We start from the raw sequence: 12,435 nt of genomic DNA, 5'->3' as shown, positions 1-12,435 counted from the left end.
CTTATCTTTTACAAGCTAGAGAAAAGAAGGTTATAATGATCTTCCCTGACTGTACTTGGTCTCATTAAGCAAATTCCATGTTAGTACCTCAGTAAAAAGTCAAGTCAATTAAGGAGTGCATCACTCTGAAAATAAAAAAGTCCTAAAACTCAACACAAGATTAAAAAAAAGGTTGAACCATAAACTTTATATTTCACCTAAGGCTAAATCTTACCATAGGAACCGTTAAGAGAAAAAAATATTTCAAAGTAGCCAAGCAATCAAACTTTTGCTTCTGTTCACCTATAATAAAGGAAATTTAGACCAGCTTTTATAAATGCAGGCCGTAGTCTCGCAAACAATTAAGTGAATGGTTAACTTTGCACAAGAAGATAGCTTAAACTTCAAATAGATGAAGTTAACACACACGATTCCATGATCAGGCTTTTACTGCAAGGTACTGATAACATAACTAAACTTTATGCTGATAATATAACCAAATTTAACATTTTTATTCCTGCCCTTCCTTGGAAACGAAGAAGGCTTAATTACAACAAAGACACACTCTGAAGAGCCTTATCATAGTTGCAGTGCTGGTTTATACAACTCTCACCCTTTGCTCCTCCCCTGCGCCACCTCTTCAGTTGTGCTGGGTTTTGATGTACCAGCTAACATGGACAGAACAAGCTGGGTCAATGAACTGAACCTTGTTAGAAACAGTACTGCCAAAAAGAAAGTAAGTTCCAACTGCGAGCAGTTTCCTGCTCTGCGTTACCGTGCAGCTACATAAACAGTTGAACAAGCACAAGTGAAACAGTGACACAAGGGCTACATTAGCCAAGCTGTCTGCCAAGAGAAATACTAGTAAAATTACAGCCTAACCTAAACCTGCATCTACCTGTTTGTAACTCACTCAGATGAATAAGCACATTGAAACAAACAGGGGCAGGGAGGTACTCAACAGCCCTACATGAGCCCATGCTTTCAATCTGTTAAGCAAGCTATATATGCCACGATCATGCTTTGATGAAAACCTTAAAAGCCATTTTAATGTATTTCATCAGAATCCTTTCAAACTAAGTTTACTAATTGTTTACAAGATCTGCTGCAACTACGCCCAGGCAGGGGGACATAGGGTGGACAGACAGGGACGACAACACTCTAGATTTAACCCAGTATGTAGACTGCATTACATAATCTAAAAATCAATATTCATCATAAAGTAAGTTAAAAAGTTGAGAAAAACTCCATGAACTCCCCTAAGAACAACATTAACTCAAAGCAAAAATACTTCACATTTCACTTGTCCTTATTTGCCTTCGTCCTCACTTACACGGGTACTTTTTGTTTGTTACTTCAGGAACAGGCTGTGACTGAATAAGATCCATTGTTTTTCAATAAATAAGTCTGCAAACCATTTGTGTAATTACCCCTGACTTAATCATCTTTTTTTTTTCCCCCAAACTGAGCTCTGAACTTCATAAAAATCCTAATAAACGTCACTACAAATTACTATTTTAGATTTCATCATCTCATTCCAAGGCAATCTATTTATTACTGGTTTAGATTTCTATTAAATGAAGTTACTTTTGCGTAACTGGAAATAAATAATATTTAGTTAATTGTGAATTAACATGTATTTGGTAGGTTTGTGTATTCAGGAACACTTTAACAGTGGTCAAGCTGTACTAGCTTAAAAATACATGAAGTTTTATAATTCATACTCCCAATCTTTACGTGGATGTTTACCATGAGATTTTATTTTTTACCAATTTCTTCCCCAAAATTTCGATACATAACACATCAGTGAAAACAGAAGCATATTTGATGAAGAAATGCAGACTATGATGATAACGGGAAGCAAATTAAATGTTATGGAACAATATTTCTATGTTTGTCTCCAGATTATGTTAGATACTCCTGATGTTCACATCTGGCACTTTCTAAAAAACAATTTAATGCAACTGAAAGGTTCAAGAACGCTGAAAAAGGTACAGATCTGGGAAAAAAAAAAAAGCCAAATAAATCCCTGGAAACACAGAAGGCCAGCATCTGCATTAAGTTCTAGATTACAGATTCCAGCTCAGATTTGTAACAGTCACATAACAATTAAATAATAATAATCTATATTTTCCAAAGGGAGAATGAATAAATTCCTGATCTTATTTCCAAGTTTCTTCTTGGGAAAATTATTCTCAAGAACGTGCCTCTATACAATTGGTTTTTAAAATTACTTTGGAATATATATAATAGTGGCAGAAACAAGAAAAAGAGTCTGAAGTACTATTTCAGGACAGGAAAAATACTTTAAACATATTACACAGGCAAAACATACCACAGTAACCCCATAGTAAAATAAGTAAACCAAAATATTAAGCATTACAGTTGTATATTCCATTGAAAGGGCAAAGTACACTTCAGAACTTGTTTTTCTTTCAAAACCATTAATTCAAGCAGTACTAGCAAGCTAACAACAACAACAAAAAAAACCCCACACCACAAAAATCTACAAACCTCTTAGAGGTCAGAGGGATTCTGAAAACCCAAACAAAGCCCCTGCGATCACTGGTTGCTAACAAAACACTGGCAATAGCACATATCTCTTGCAGAAGCCTGTAATCTGGCACTAGGCCTCAAAAACAAGGAGACAGCCTGGGAGCCAGAAAGTGAGCAGCTCTATAGCAACGCTCTCAGGGAAGCCTTTCCCCTTCCTGCCAAATAGTGAGCCCACAAGGAAGTCACCCAGCGCAGCACCAGCGCTCATCCTTGACAAGGAGCACGCAGCACGGCTCCTGCCAGCTACATCGCACCTTCGGGCAGAAACCACGAGAGCAGTCTGTGAAGGAAAGTCCAGGAGAAGTCAAACTCTGGTGTGAGCTGAGAAACAAGCGGCTACGGAAATTCAGAGCAGCTTGTTAGTTCCCATAGGTCTCCTCTGCAGAAAGCACCTACGTGATTCTCCCCTCTTCATCAAAAGCCTTTGGACACAATCATCACACAGCATGGTATACAAAGCCTAGAAAGAAATAACCTAAGCCATTCATATCTTTATGTAAACAATACTATTAGATATTGTATACAAGAGATACTACAACAGTATACAACAGACATTACAACCGCGAGATAAACTTTCCATTTAAAAAACCTGAATGTCACGTAAGATGTAGAAAGAGCAACAGGTTTACTGTACTGAGACAGATCAGTAAGACCCGACTGATAACGCTGAGGAAAGCCTGTACTAAGTCTCGCTGTTAGAGAAAACTAACTACCAGCAAACAAGAATAATCCACCAAAATTAAATGGGAACTAAGGCAAGCTTATATAGCTCACAGAAGCAATCTACAGACAAAGAGAGAATCCAGGTAGCATCTCACTGACATAAAATGCAGAAATGTTATAAGCTACAACTGAAGATCAGAAAAAAGTCCTACTTACATTGTCTCTCCAGTCTTAGCAACATGACAAAGAAACTGATCCAGTATTGGACACACTTCCTTCTTTCCTCTTTTCTCAAAATCTGTTGGCATAAGAATGACACAAAAAGAATGGTAAAAGAGGATAGGACAGAACAAAAATTCATATAATTTGCTTTAACGATCAGCACAGCTCCCACAAAATCATTTTCATGCTTTCACAAAGCTTCAGTTGCTCCCAAGAGCTTCACCAGCTTCCCAGCCCTGTAAAACACTTAATATTTTCCTGTGGAGAAACTACATGCATCTGAGTAGCAAAAGTTGATTTGCAACTTCTTTTGAGCAGTTACAACAGAGAAAGAGGCTGATTTCCTCCGGCTGCATCCAGCAAGGCAAGCTCGCACAGAAGCGGGCCGGGGAGGGCGAAAAAGGAAAGGTACGGGCGAGTGCCGAGGAAGGGAAGGCAGGCAGGCGTGCGGGGGAGAAGAGGGCACCCCGGGCGAGGGGAGCCCCGGGCCCGGAGGAGAGAGGAGCCGGCCGGGTCAGTAACCTCCTCCTCTGCTACTCCCCCTCGGGCAGGCCCAGGGAGATCGCTGGGCCGCGGGGACCAGGGGCTCCCCCCTCCCTGCCCCACAGGGAGCCCCGGGGCCTGCCCCTGCTCCGTGGGACCCCCCTCCCTCCCACGCGAGCAGCCCCCTCCCCACAGCACGGGGACCCCGACCCTCGCCCCGGCGGAGGGAAGCCGCCGCCCTCAGCGAAGGGCGCTCCCCCTCTCAAGGGGGTCTCAGCCGCGAGGCAGACCCCTGTCCCCCTGCCTCAACGTGGGGACACCGCTCCCCCCCACCCCCCGCTCTCCGCCGCAAGCCCCGGCACCACCTTTCAGAGCCTCCTGCAGCCTCTCGACATCCATGATCCGCCCGGGCTTCTCCCGCCCCAGCTCCGCGCTGCTCCCCTCCTCCGGCCCCCCCCCCACCCCGCGCAGGAAACGGGCTACAAGCCGCCGCGCACACACAGAGACCCCGGGCTCAGCAACCTTCCAACATGGCGCCCGGGCCGTCCCCGTGCGCGGCCCCGACAGCCCGCCCTCCTCCTCCTCCCTCCGTCCCTCCCGCCGAGGGGCGGGGGCGCGCGGGGAGGCGGGGCGGGAAGGAGCGACCGGCTGCGGCCGCAGCTTTCGTCCTTGTCGGGCTCGGGGACTGCTGCCCTCCTCACGGCGGCCCCGCCACGCATATGCCGGGGGATGGAAAGGCCGAGCTCCTGCCTGACTGGCGACGCCTCCTCGGGGAGCTTGTGCTCCTTTCCTTTCCCCTCAGGCTAAGGGCAACGGCTCTCCCCTCACCCTCAAATGTAATACCTGTTTGGGCACGCATATGCCCGTCGCCTTTTTATTCTCGAGAAGGATCTGTCTTCCCCCATCTGCCCCCAGCCTGCCTCTCCTACCCTTTTGTCCAAGCCCAACAGCCACCCTCAGCCCCGCAGGTGCTGCCTGTGTTCCTGGGGTTGATCCCTTCTCTTACCCTGAGCTATCACTGCTGCTCTAACCATGAGGAGGTGAGGTCCCGGCAGCCTCCTGTAGGTCCTTTCTGGACAAAAATCCCCGGGTGAGGCCAGAGGGGAGCCCAGCACAGAGCCGGTTCCCAGAGTGGAGTCTGGAGGCTCTAGCCCAGCAGCCAGCCGGCCGTGTATGGGCTCATCCACCCCAAACACTCTGGTAGGCTTGAGGGGCAGGCAGTGGCAGTTCCTGGAAGGAAAGGGAAACGCTAATTTAACACACATACACAAAAAGAAGTTGTAAATAAGGTAGCCAAGTATTGATGCCAACTTATTCTAGGCATATGTGAGCTGGCACATTGGCGGTGGTTTACTATTAGGTAAAATCCCAATATAGACCTGGACCGGGTCCCAGTCTCCTCCCGAGGCCCGCACTTGCAGGCAGCCACGCGCGCAGAGGTGTCCGTCTGCCCCCGAGGGCCACATCCCCGGCCAGGGTCGGCCCAACAGAGCACGGGGCCGATCGCCAGCGAGAGCAGAGCGTCTGTCTACCGCAGAAACACAGACTCTGCCGTACTGTCAGAGAAGTCCCTAAAAACATCGTAATGCCAGTGGCTGTACTGACATTCCCACTCTCACAGGTGCCAGCTTATCAACAAAAAAAAAGCTCTGACACGGCTACATTTCTTAGAAATGCTGCTAATGTTACAGCAAAGTGACCTGGTTTGTGGACCACCACAATGGATAGACTTGGCACCCATACCAAGCATTCCCGTGCTGCGAGCTGCTTTCTCTGATGCCTTGTGTTTATTTTGTCATGGAGGAAACGATCCACAAGGTATGCAATTAATGGTGTCCGCTGGCAACTGCATCATACAGAAACCCCAACTTTTAAAATAAAACAGGTATGGCTTATAAAACCAAGAACATGTCAAGCCTTTCACGTTGTAGGACTACATAACACTAATAAGAATATTTAAGGTTTTATATGTACGGATGCACTGTACAAAATCCTTATTTCATACTGCTGTCAAACTTTGTTAAAATAGAGAGACCTTACAAAGAACATTCTGGAAGGCTGTGGTCAGGCAGAAGGGAGCAAATAAACCTCTGCAAGCCCCTCTCCCTCTACGTGGTCAGCAGGAGGACAGAAAAGCAGCAGCAGAGTTTAACAAATCGACCCTGTGGGACAGGCCTTGTTGTTCAAGGCACTCGGCAGGGCCAAACATGGCTTTAATGGTAGGAATCCTGCAGCCAGCGCGTGGGAGAAGGGGGCTGAGTCACCTCTAGCCTGAGTGGAGAGCTGCGGTCACGGCTGTGAGCGTGAGGAGAGCGGAGCTGCTGCACTCCTGTGCCATGGCATGACAGGGAGCTTCGGAAGAGCATCTCTTACAAACCCCAAAAATAGTTTAGAGCAGGTACAGGTACCTCAGATTTAGTATTTGGGAATGCTCACAAATACAAATAGCTGGAAGCTTTTTTAAGTGCAACTTTAAAGTGCAACTACCTGTAAGTGTTTTACAAGGGAATTGTCTGGGTTTTGTGCCACGGATCAGTTCTCAGCTTCTTAAAAGGAAAATGGCATTCCCCGCTGGACACCAGTTACCCGAGAAGTCTCAACAGCAACGCTTAAGACTTGGCACTTTTTTACCTTCTTGTGCATCTCTCTTGTGTTACATGTTGCCTTGCAGCCAGCCAGCATCATTAGCCAAACAAATGACCAGAGAGACCAAGATGATAAGACTTGCCCAAAACCTCTAGGGAAGAAAAAAAAAAAAATCCCAAACAGCAAAAACTCCCAACCAACAAACCCCAGTGCATGAGACGGCATTGAAACCATGATCAATTTATCTGCTATTTTTCTTCTGACGACTTTGCTCATCACAGAGACATGGACACCATTAACAATTTTCATTACTGGCCATCTTCCCCTTGTAGCTCTGCTACTGCAATGCTCCCTGTCTTAAGCCCTCTGGAGCATACTGACCTTTCTAGTATCAGACATCTATATTAACTGAAACTATGTTAATTTGCTTTTATAATTAGACAATAACACACTCTCTACAGCATTAACAATATCTTACCCCAAAACATCAGTGGGTTCTCCACATGGCGAGCAAGTAAGAAACCTCTTCAATGCAGAAAGAGCTGTGTTGAGAAAAGAGTTAGCAGGGGACAGGGAAAGGTTTCAAAGCAAGCAGGGGATACTGGGCTGAAGGCCTGATGCACCAACAGAAATTCAGATTACAGGTCAGCCTATGTCTTTTTCCTTCAGGTCCACTTAATTATTTTAAAAGTATCAAAGTCCAGTTAAAGTAACAAAAATACAAGCTTACCTTTGCAACCTTTAGAAAAGCAGAGACAACATCTTCCCTAGAGCAGAGCTTCTCTTAAATAACTTCTACACCCTCTACAGCTGACTGCATTTCCCCCCAGATAGCCCATTAGCTCCCATCCCCAGCACAGCTTGCTCTTTGTAATAATTCTCAGAGCTGGTCACATGCTCTCAATTTTCAGCTCTTCCCAAGAAACTGCATTTCCCAGCATGATTGCTCTTAAAGAATCCCACCAGCCAAAACAAGCCTGGAGAGGCATAAATATGCATATTAAAATCTAATACAGTTACACAACCTACTTAAAAAGGCCTAGGAGAGCAAATTCGAGCCTCCTAAACAACATCACGTTCTATTTACAGGTATCACCACAACAAAAAAAATGAAGACAATAATTGACAATTTGAAAAGTTGTGCTGCTAGCCTGTTCTTTTAAAACAGTAAAAAAATACAGTTGTTCCCAAGATACCTAGAATTACTATTGAAAACTGGGACAACACGTCATTTCTTCACTAAAAAAACAAGTGAAGAGAAAAACAAATAAGCTTTTTTTTCCTAAATTCTTGTACTACATTCTGCACAGAAATGTAAAAGTAATTTAACAGTTTGTAATAGAATAAAACACACTCATCCATTTTATTAAGTCCTTTAGAGCCACTTCTTTGCACTTACAAAATAACAAGTGAGGCTTGATACTTAAAGCTGCAGGATGTGGTAGGTGTGCTTGCAGCCCTATGACTTTCTGCACCTTTGCTATTTAAAAATTACATATTTCCTTGGCACCGCTGTGTAACACAAAGCCTGCTCTGAGGAGGGGTAAAGCCACTCGGGCCACCACTCGGATCTCGTCTCTGAAAGTGAGATACAAGCTAATAGCACAATCTGTGCAGGAATTCCCTGACAGGGAAAAACACCTCTGGTTCCATTCCAGTCCTTTTACTTCTTATTTTGAAAAAAAAAAAGCGGACTTTTACTTTCTGAAGTGTAGCACTTATCACGTATAGAATCATGGAATAGACTCACAGAATATAATATATAAATATAAAATATATTCCCTCTGTCGTACATCGGAGGTGGCGCTGAAGGAAGATCTTTGTTTCGTGCTGTGCTAGAATCCACAAGAAGTGAACCAGCTGTATGTTAACATTGACTTTTCATTGTTGAGCAGCTTTTCTAATTCTTTCCATTTGGTCAGACTAGATGGCAAATCTATTCTAAACCTAAAAGAAAATGACAGCATTTTATAGTTTACAGAGGTATAACTGACGCGTAAGAAACACTGCACAACAGTGTTAAGTCTGCCGCTTCGCCAGACACCGTTCTGTGAGCTGAACCGAGTCCCTGCCCTTCCTGGGCTCAGCCTGCTTCCAGCCAGCCAAAGCCAGAACTTCTGGAAGACACACAAATATGTGCTGGTTACAACTATCTTTGCATTGAAAGAGGTTTTAATCACAATGACAAAACACAGACAATCATAAAAAAAAAAGACAATATGACTGAAGGTTTCAAAGATACTAGTGGGCTGTGGAAAGCAATGCGTCTGACCTGGAAAAACTTGAATCTAATTCATGAAGGCGTTTCACTTTTACAGTTCAGTATGCCTTCAAATCCCTGCATGCACTGACGCACCAGAAATTGTCTAATTTCTTTATTTTTCTCAAAGTCCTCTTTTTGATACCATTCACTGATAGAGAATGTGTACATAAGTCTACCAGCTCAACCACAAAAACTCTCAGTTTGCACTGAAGAAGTATTTCAGAGAGACAGGAATCTTTCATTTTTAAAAAATCATTCCCCAGCTTACAGAAAATAAATAATAAAGCCACATTCCCTGTCCTTTCTCCTCCGGCCCTGCTACCACAGGAGGAGCAATAAGAGAAAATGCTTTCCATTTCCCTGTGCGTTCCCCCGCTTCCTCCCCATTAGAGAAAACAAGACCAGTTTTCCAATAATATACTTCCAAAAACTTTTTGGTTTCTACAGGAAAACCATTTTAAATTGATTTTTTTTTTTCTTGAATTAAATTCAACTGATTACATTCAATTTTCCATTGAACTATGACATCAAGAGGTCCTGGAAATTCAACGACAGACATGTAGATTTAATGAAAACACTGTATTTTTTGTTTTGTTTCTGCTTAAAGATAGGCAAATAATATCTACCTGTTTCTGAGGAAACTAAAACCATCTCTGCCAGAGCGGGAACAAAATAAAAACCACAATTATGTCTATGGAAATAAAGCAAGGAAAGTGCATGAATGACTGGTATATCTGTGTGGTACCCAAGATTATTTCAAATGTGTTTTAGGATGAAGCTCAGCTTAGGGGAGGTTTGCATATTTTGAAACCCACATCCCCTCAACAAACTGAAACATAATTCAGAGCAAATAATCTTTTCCTTCTATTTTCAATGGAGAAACTTTTAAATATAAACCTAGAATACAGAAAAGCTTGTAGGTAGTTTAATCATTTATTTGTCATGTGGTCTCAAGCAAATGAGTTAGGCAGTCGTACCTGCACTTCTTAATTAATGAAACAGAAATGATAATTACTCTTCTTTGTGAGGTATTTGGCACACCTTGTAATAAAAACATACACAGAGAGTATGCTTTCATTTTGGTGTCAGTTCCAAATGCAGCTGGTGGAGTATTTACTGAGAATCAACAATGAAAGAAAATCACCTTGGTAGGAAAGGAGATGTGGTTGTAAACGTATTAACAAAATAATGACAAGAAACTTTTCCAGTCCAGACTTTGGTTTTCTTCTTGCACTAAACTTACACAAAGCCTTGTTCAGATTTACATCTTAGATTTCTTTTAAACTTCTGAAAACATACTTTGTGAGAATTTTCAAAGAGAGCAGGACCAGGTCCTGCCTACAATATGAGTCCAGTTCTGCCTGATGCACTTGGACAACTCCCTGTTTTCTTACTTGGTCTTAGACTTGATAAGCTCTGATCAAGCATTGAGAAGACTTATGTTCATATTCATCCATACTGAAGGAAGATAGAGAAGTAACATCCAAGTTACACAGCATAAATATATGTACTGCCACGTTCTCATCTTCCCGAAATACCAACAAAAACCACAACAAACTAGAAACAAAGGGACAGCAACATCATCGTGCCACACTCTTTGCAGACAAAAACGAAGGGCACAAAATATCATATAGCTCATTCTGATGGATCTTTAAGAGATTAATGTGCACTGCCCGAAAAGGGCATTCCTGCATTTCCTGCTCCTTCCTTTGTGTCAATCCAGTTGAAAACTATTCTTTTTGCAAAGTTGGTTCTCAACACCATCCGCAGCTCTCCTGGCACACAGGGCCGAGCCAGCCACTGCTGGGAAAGCGCAGGAACGGCGGACGCTCGCCGGGCAGCAGCAGGGGCTCAGCTGGGTAGTTTATCTCACTGCCCAGGAACGGCTTTAACTCCACCACAGACAACAAAACCTAATTCTTGAGGTTTTGGGCTGTAGGACTTTTGAAAGCTTCCATGGAATTATAGACTGTCCAGCCCCGCTGGGCACAGATCAACCAGCTTGATACTGATTAAAATGACGGAAGGCACAGGACCAGCAGATACCTTTGTTTGCAATAATGAACCTTAGATTAGCTATCTAGCGATCCCTGACCTAACCTGACTTAAAGTAATTTAATTTATTGATGTGTGACAGCAATTTTTAAGGTATTTCAACTCAGTTTGAACCAAAATTGATTAGTGTGCTTTGAAAGAATCCAGCAATTCAATACAATACCAAGCGAGAACAATATCCGAATACTGAGAACAATAAGAAAATGGGAAAAATCCTTTGTTTCAAGACCCACTAAGATGTTCAGAAAATACTGTACATCAATATACATCAAAAGATTTTAAAAAGGTTAGAGGTTTTGTATGGTTGGTTTTTTAGTTTATAGCTGCAGAAACTCAAGTATGGTCCTGTAAAAGGACACTAAAAAATTGTGTGTCTCTGAACCGTTCAGAATGGAAAAGTTTTTGTTTTTTCTTTGAAGTACATCATAACCACTTCAAGCCAAATTATGTCCCTCCTCTGAGAAAACAACGAAAAATCTTTAATAGGCTTTTAACAGATCTGGAAGACTTGGGAGTATCAAAAGATCATAACAGCTCACGTGTGGTGCCTTAAATACAGAAAAGGCTGAAAAGAGAAAAATTGTGGTTTTGGGAACTGGGTTTTGTTTTGAAAGAGTATCAACAGTGAGATTAAAAAAAAAAAAAAAAAGGAACAGTTAAATGTGATAAACATTCAAGGCTTTACCTAGGTTAGCCAGTAACTCCTACACTGACACACAAGTCCCCGCATATTTTCTCGTATTGACCCGAGAACCCCTGGCAAACCGGTGCCAGTGCAGTTTTCTTTCCAAGTGGCTTTCTCACACCTCCCTCCCAGGATATCCGCAGGACAGAAAGCTTCTTGTAGACTGCTCCACAAACTACAAGATGATTCAGATTAAAATCAGACTTATTTTTCACCTAGACCTTCAGGTGTGAGGAAGCCAATATTCAAACAAGTTGCCCTTTAGAAGCGCCGAGCAGAAGAGGAAGGAGATCTTTTTTTGAAGGGTGTGTACCCTGATAAGGCACCTGCTTTGCACGGTTCTGACCACCGCAGCAGGGAATTAACCTGCTTCAGAAGGATTTGGGAAAGACATTTCTGCAGGAACAGGTCAACTGATGCCTCTATTTTCTTTTTTAAGAGGGCCACATCATTTCAGCATCATTATTTCAGCATGACCAAAATATTTTAGTTCTAAAGACAGTGTTACACATCTTTGGACTATACTGTGGTATTCACAAAATAACATAAGCAATTATGGCACATTTATAGAAATGTGAAAGTCAAAACAAAATATTTTACCTCAAAACATTAACCAAGTGATTTGCTAATCTTACACGCTGGTTCTCATTTTGGTGTTATGTCTCAATTTTCATTTTCATTTCAAAAGAAGTGTTGACAGTTTGTTTTTTTATTCCAATCCAGAATGAAAGCAAAATTTCCAAACATTGCTGTTTCTTTTGAAGCACAAATAGCAATTCCTTATCTTGCGCCAACGATGGTTCCTCGGGAGGCCGCAGTCTGTATGGATCCCAGCGCAGATACACACGTGCCTCAAGAGCACCGTGGAGGAATGTTTCCAGCCTCTGTGGGGGACAACCCATGTATCTGTGTCATCTCAGGACAGGTGCTTAGTGTCTGTTTC

General features: G+C 42.9%; 1 protein-coding gene across 1 annotated transcript in view; it reads right to left on the bottom strand.

Moving 5' to 3' along the window:
• The window catches only part of PPP4R2 (protein phosphatase 4 regulatory subunit 2), a 32,767-nt gene extending 28,438 nt beyond the window's left edge, over nt 1-4,329 (bottom strand). The window contains exons 1-2 of the mRNA XM_086755458.1: nt 4,269-4,329; nt 3,415-3,496 (exon numbers count right to left, since the gene is read on the bottom strand). Of these exons, the coding sequence (XP_086611584.1) occupies nt 3,415-3,496; nt 4,269-4,302 (116 nt within the window). The 5' untranslated portion in view covers nt 4,303-4,329. The remainder of the gene's footprint in view (nt 1-3,414; nt 3,497-4,268) is intronic.
• Nucleotides 4,330-12,435: the final 8,106 nt, after the last annotated feature.

Source organism: Chlamydotis macqueenii, chromosome 10, assembly GCF_036417535.1.
Source record: "Chlamydotis macqueenii isolate bChlMac1 chromosome 10, bChlMac1.mat, whole genome shotgun sequence".
In the NCBI taxonomy this organism is placed as follows: Eukaryota; Metazoa; Chordata; class Aves; order Otidiformes; family Otididae; genus Chlamydotis; species Chlamydotis macqueenii.
Note: the sequence above shows the minus strand (reverse complement) of the source record. Positions and strands in the feature narration are given on the sequence as shown.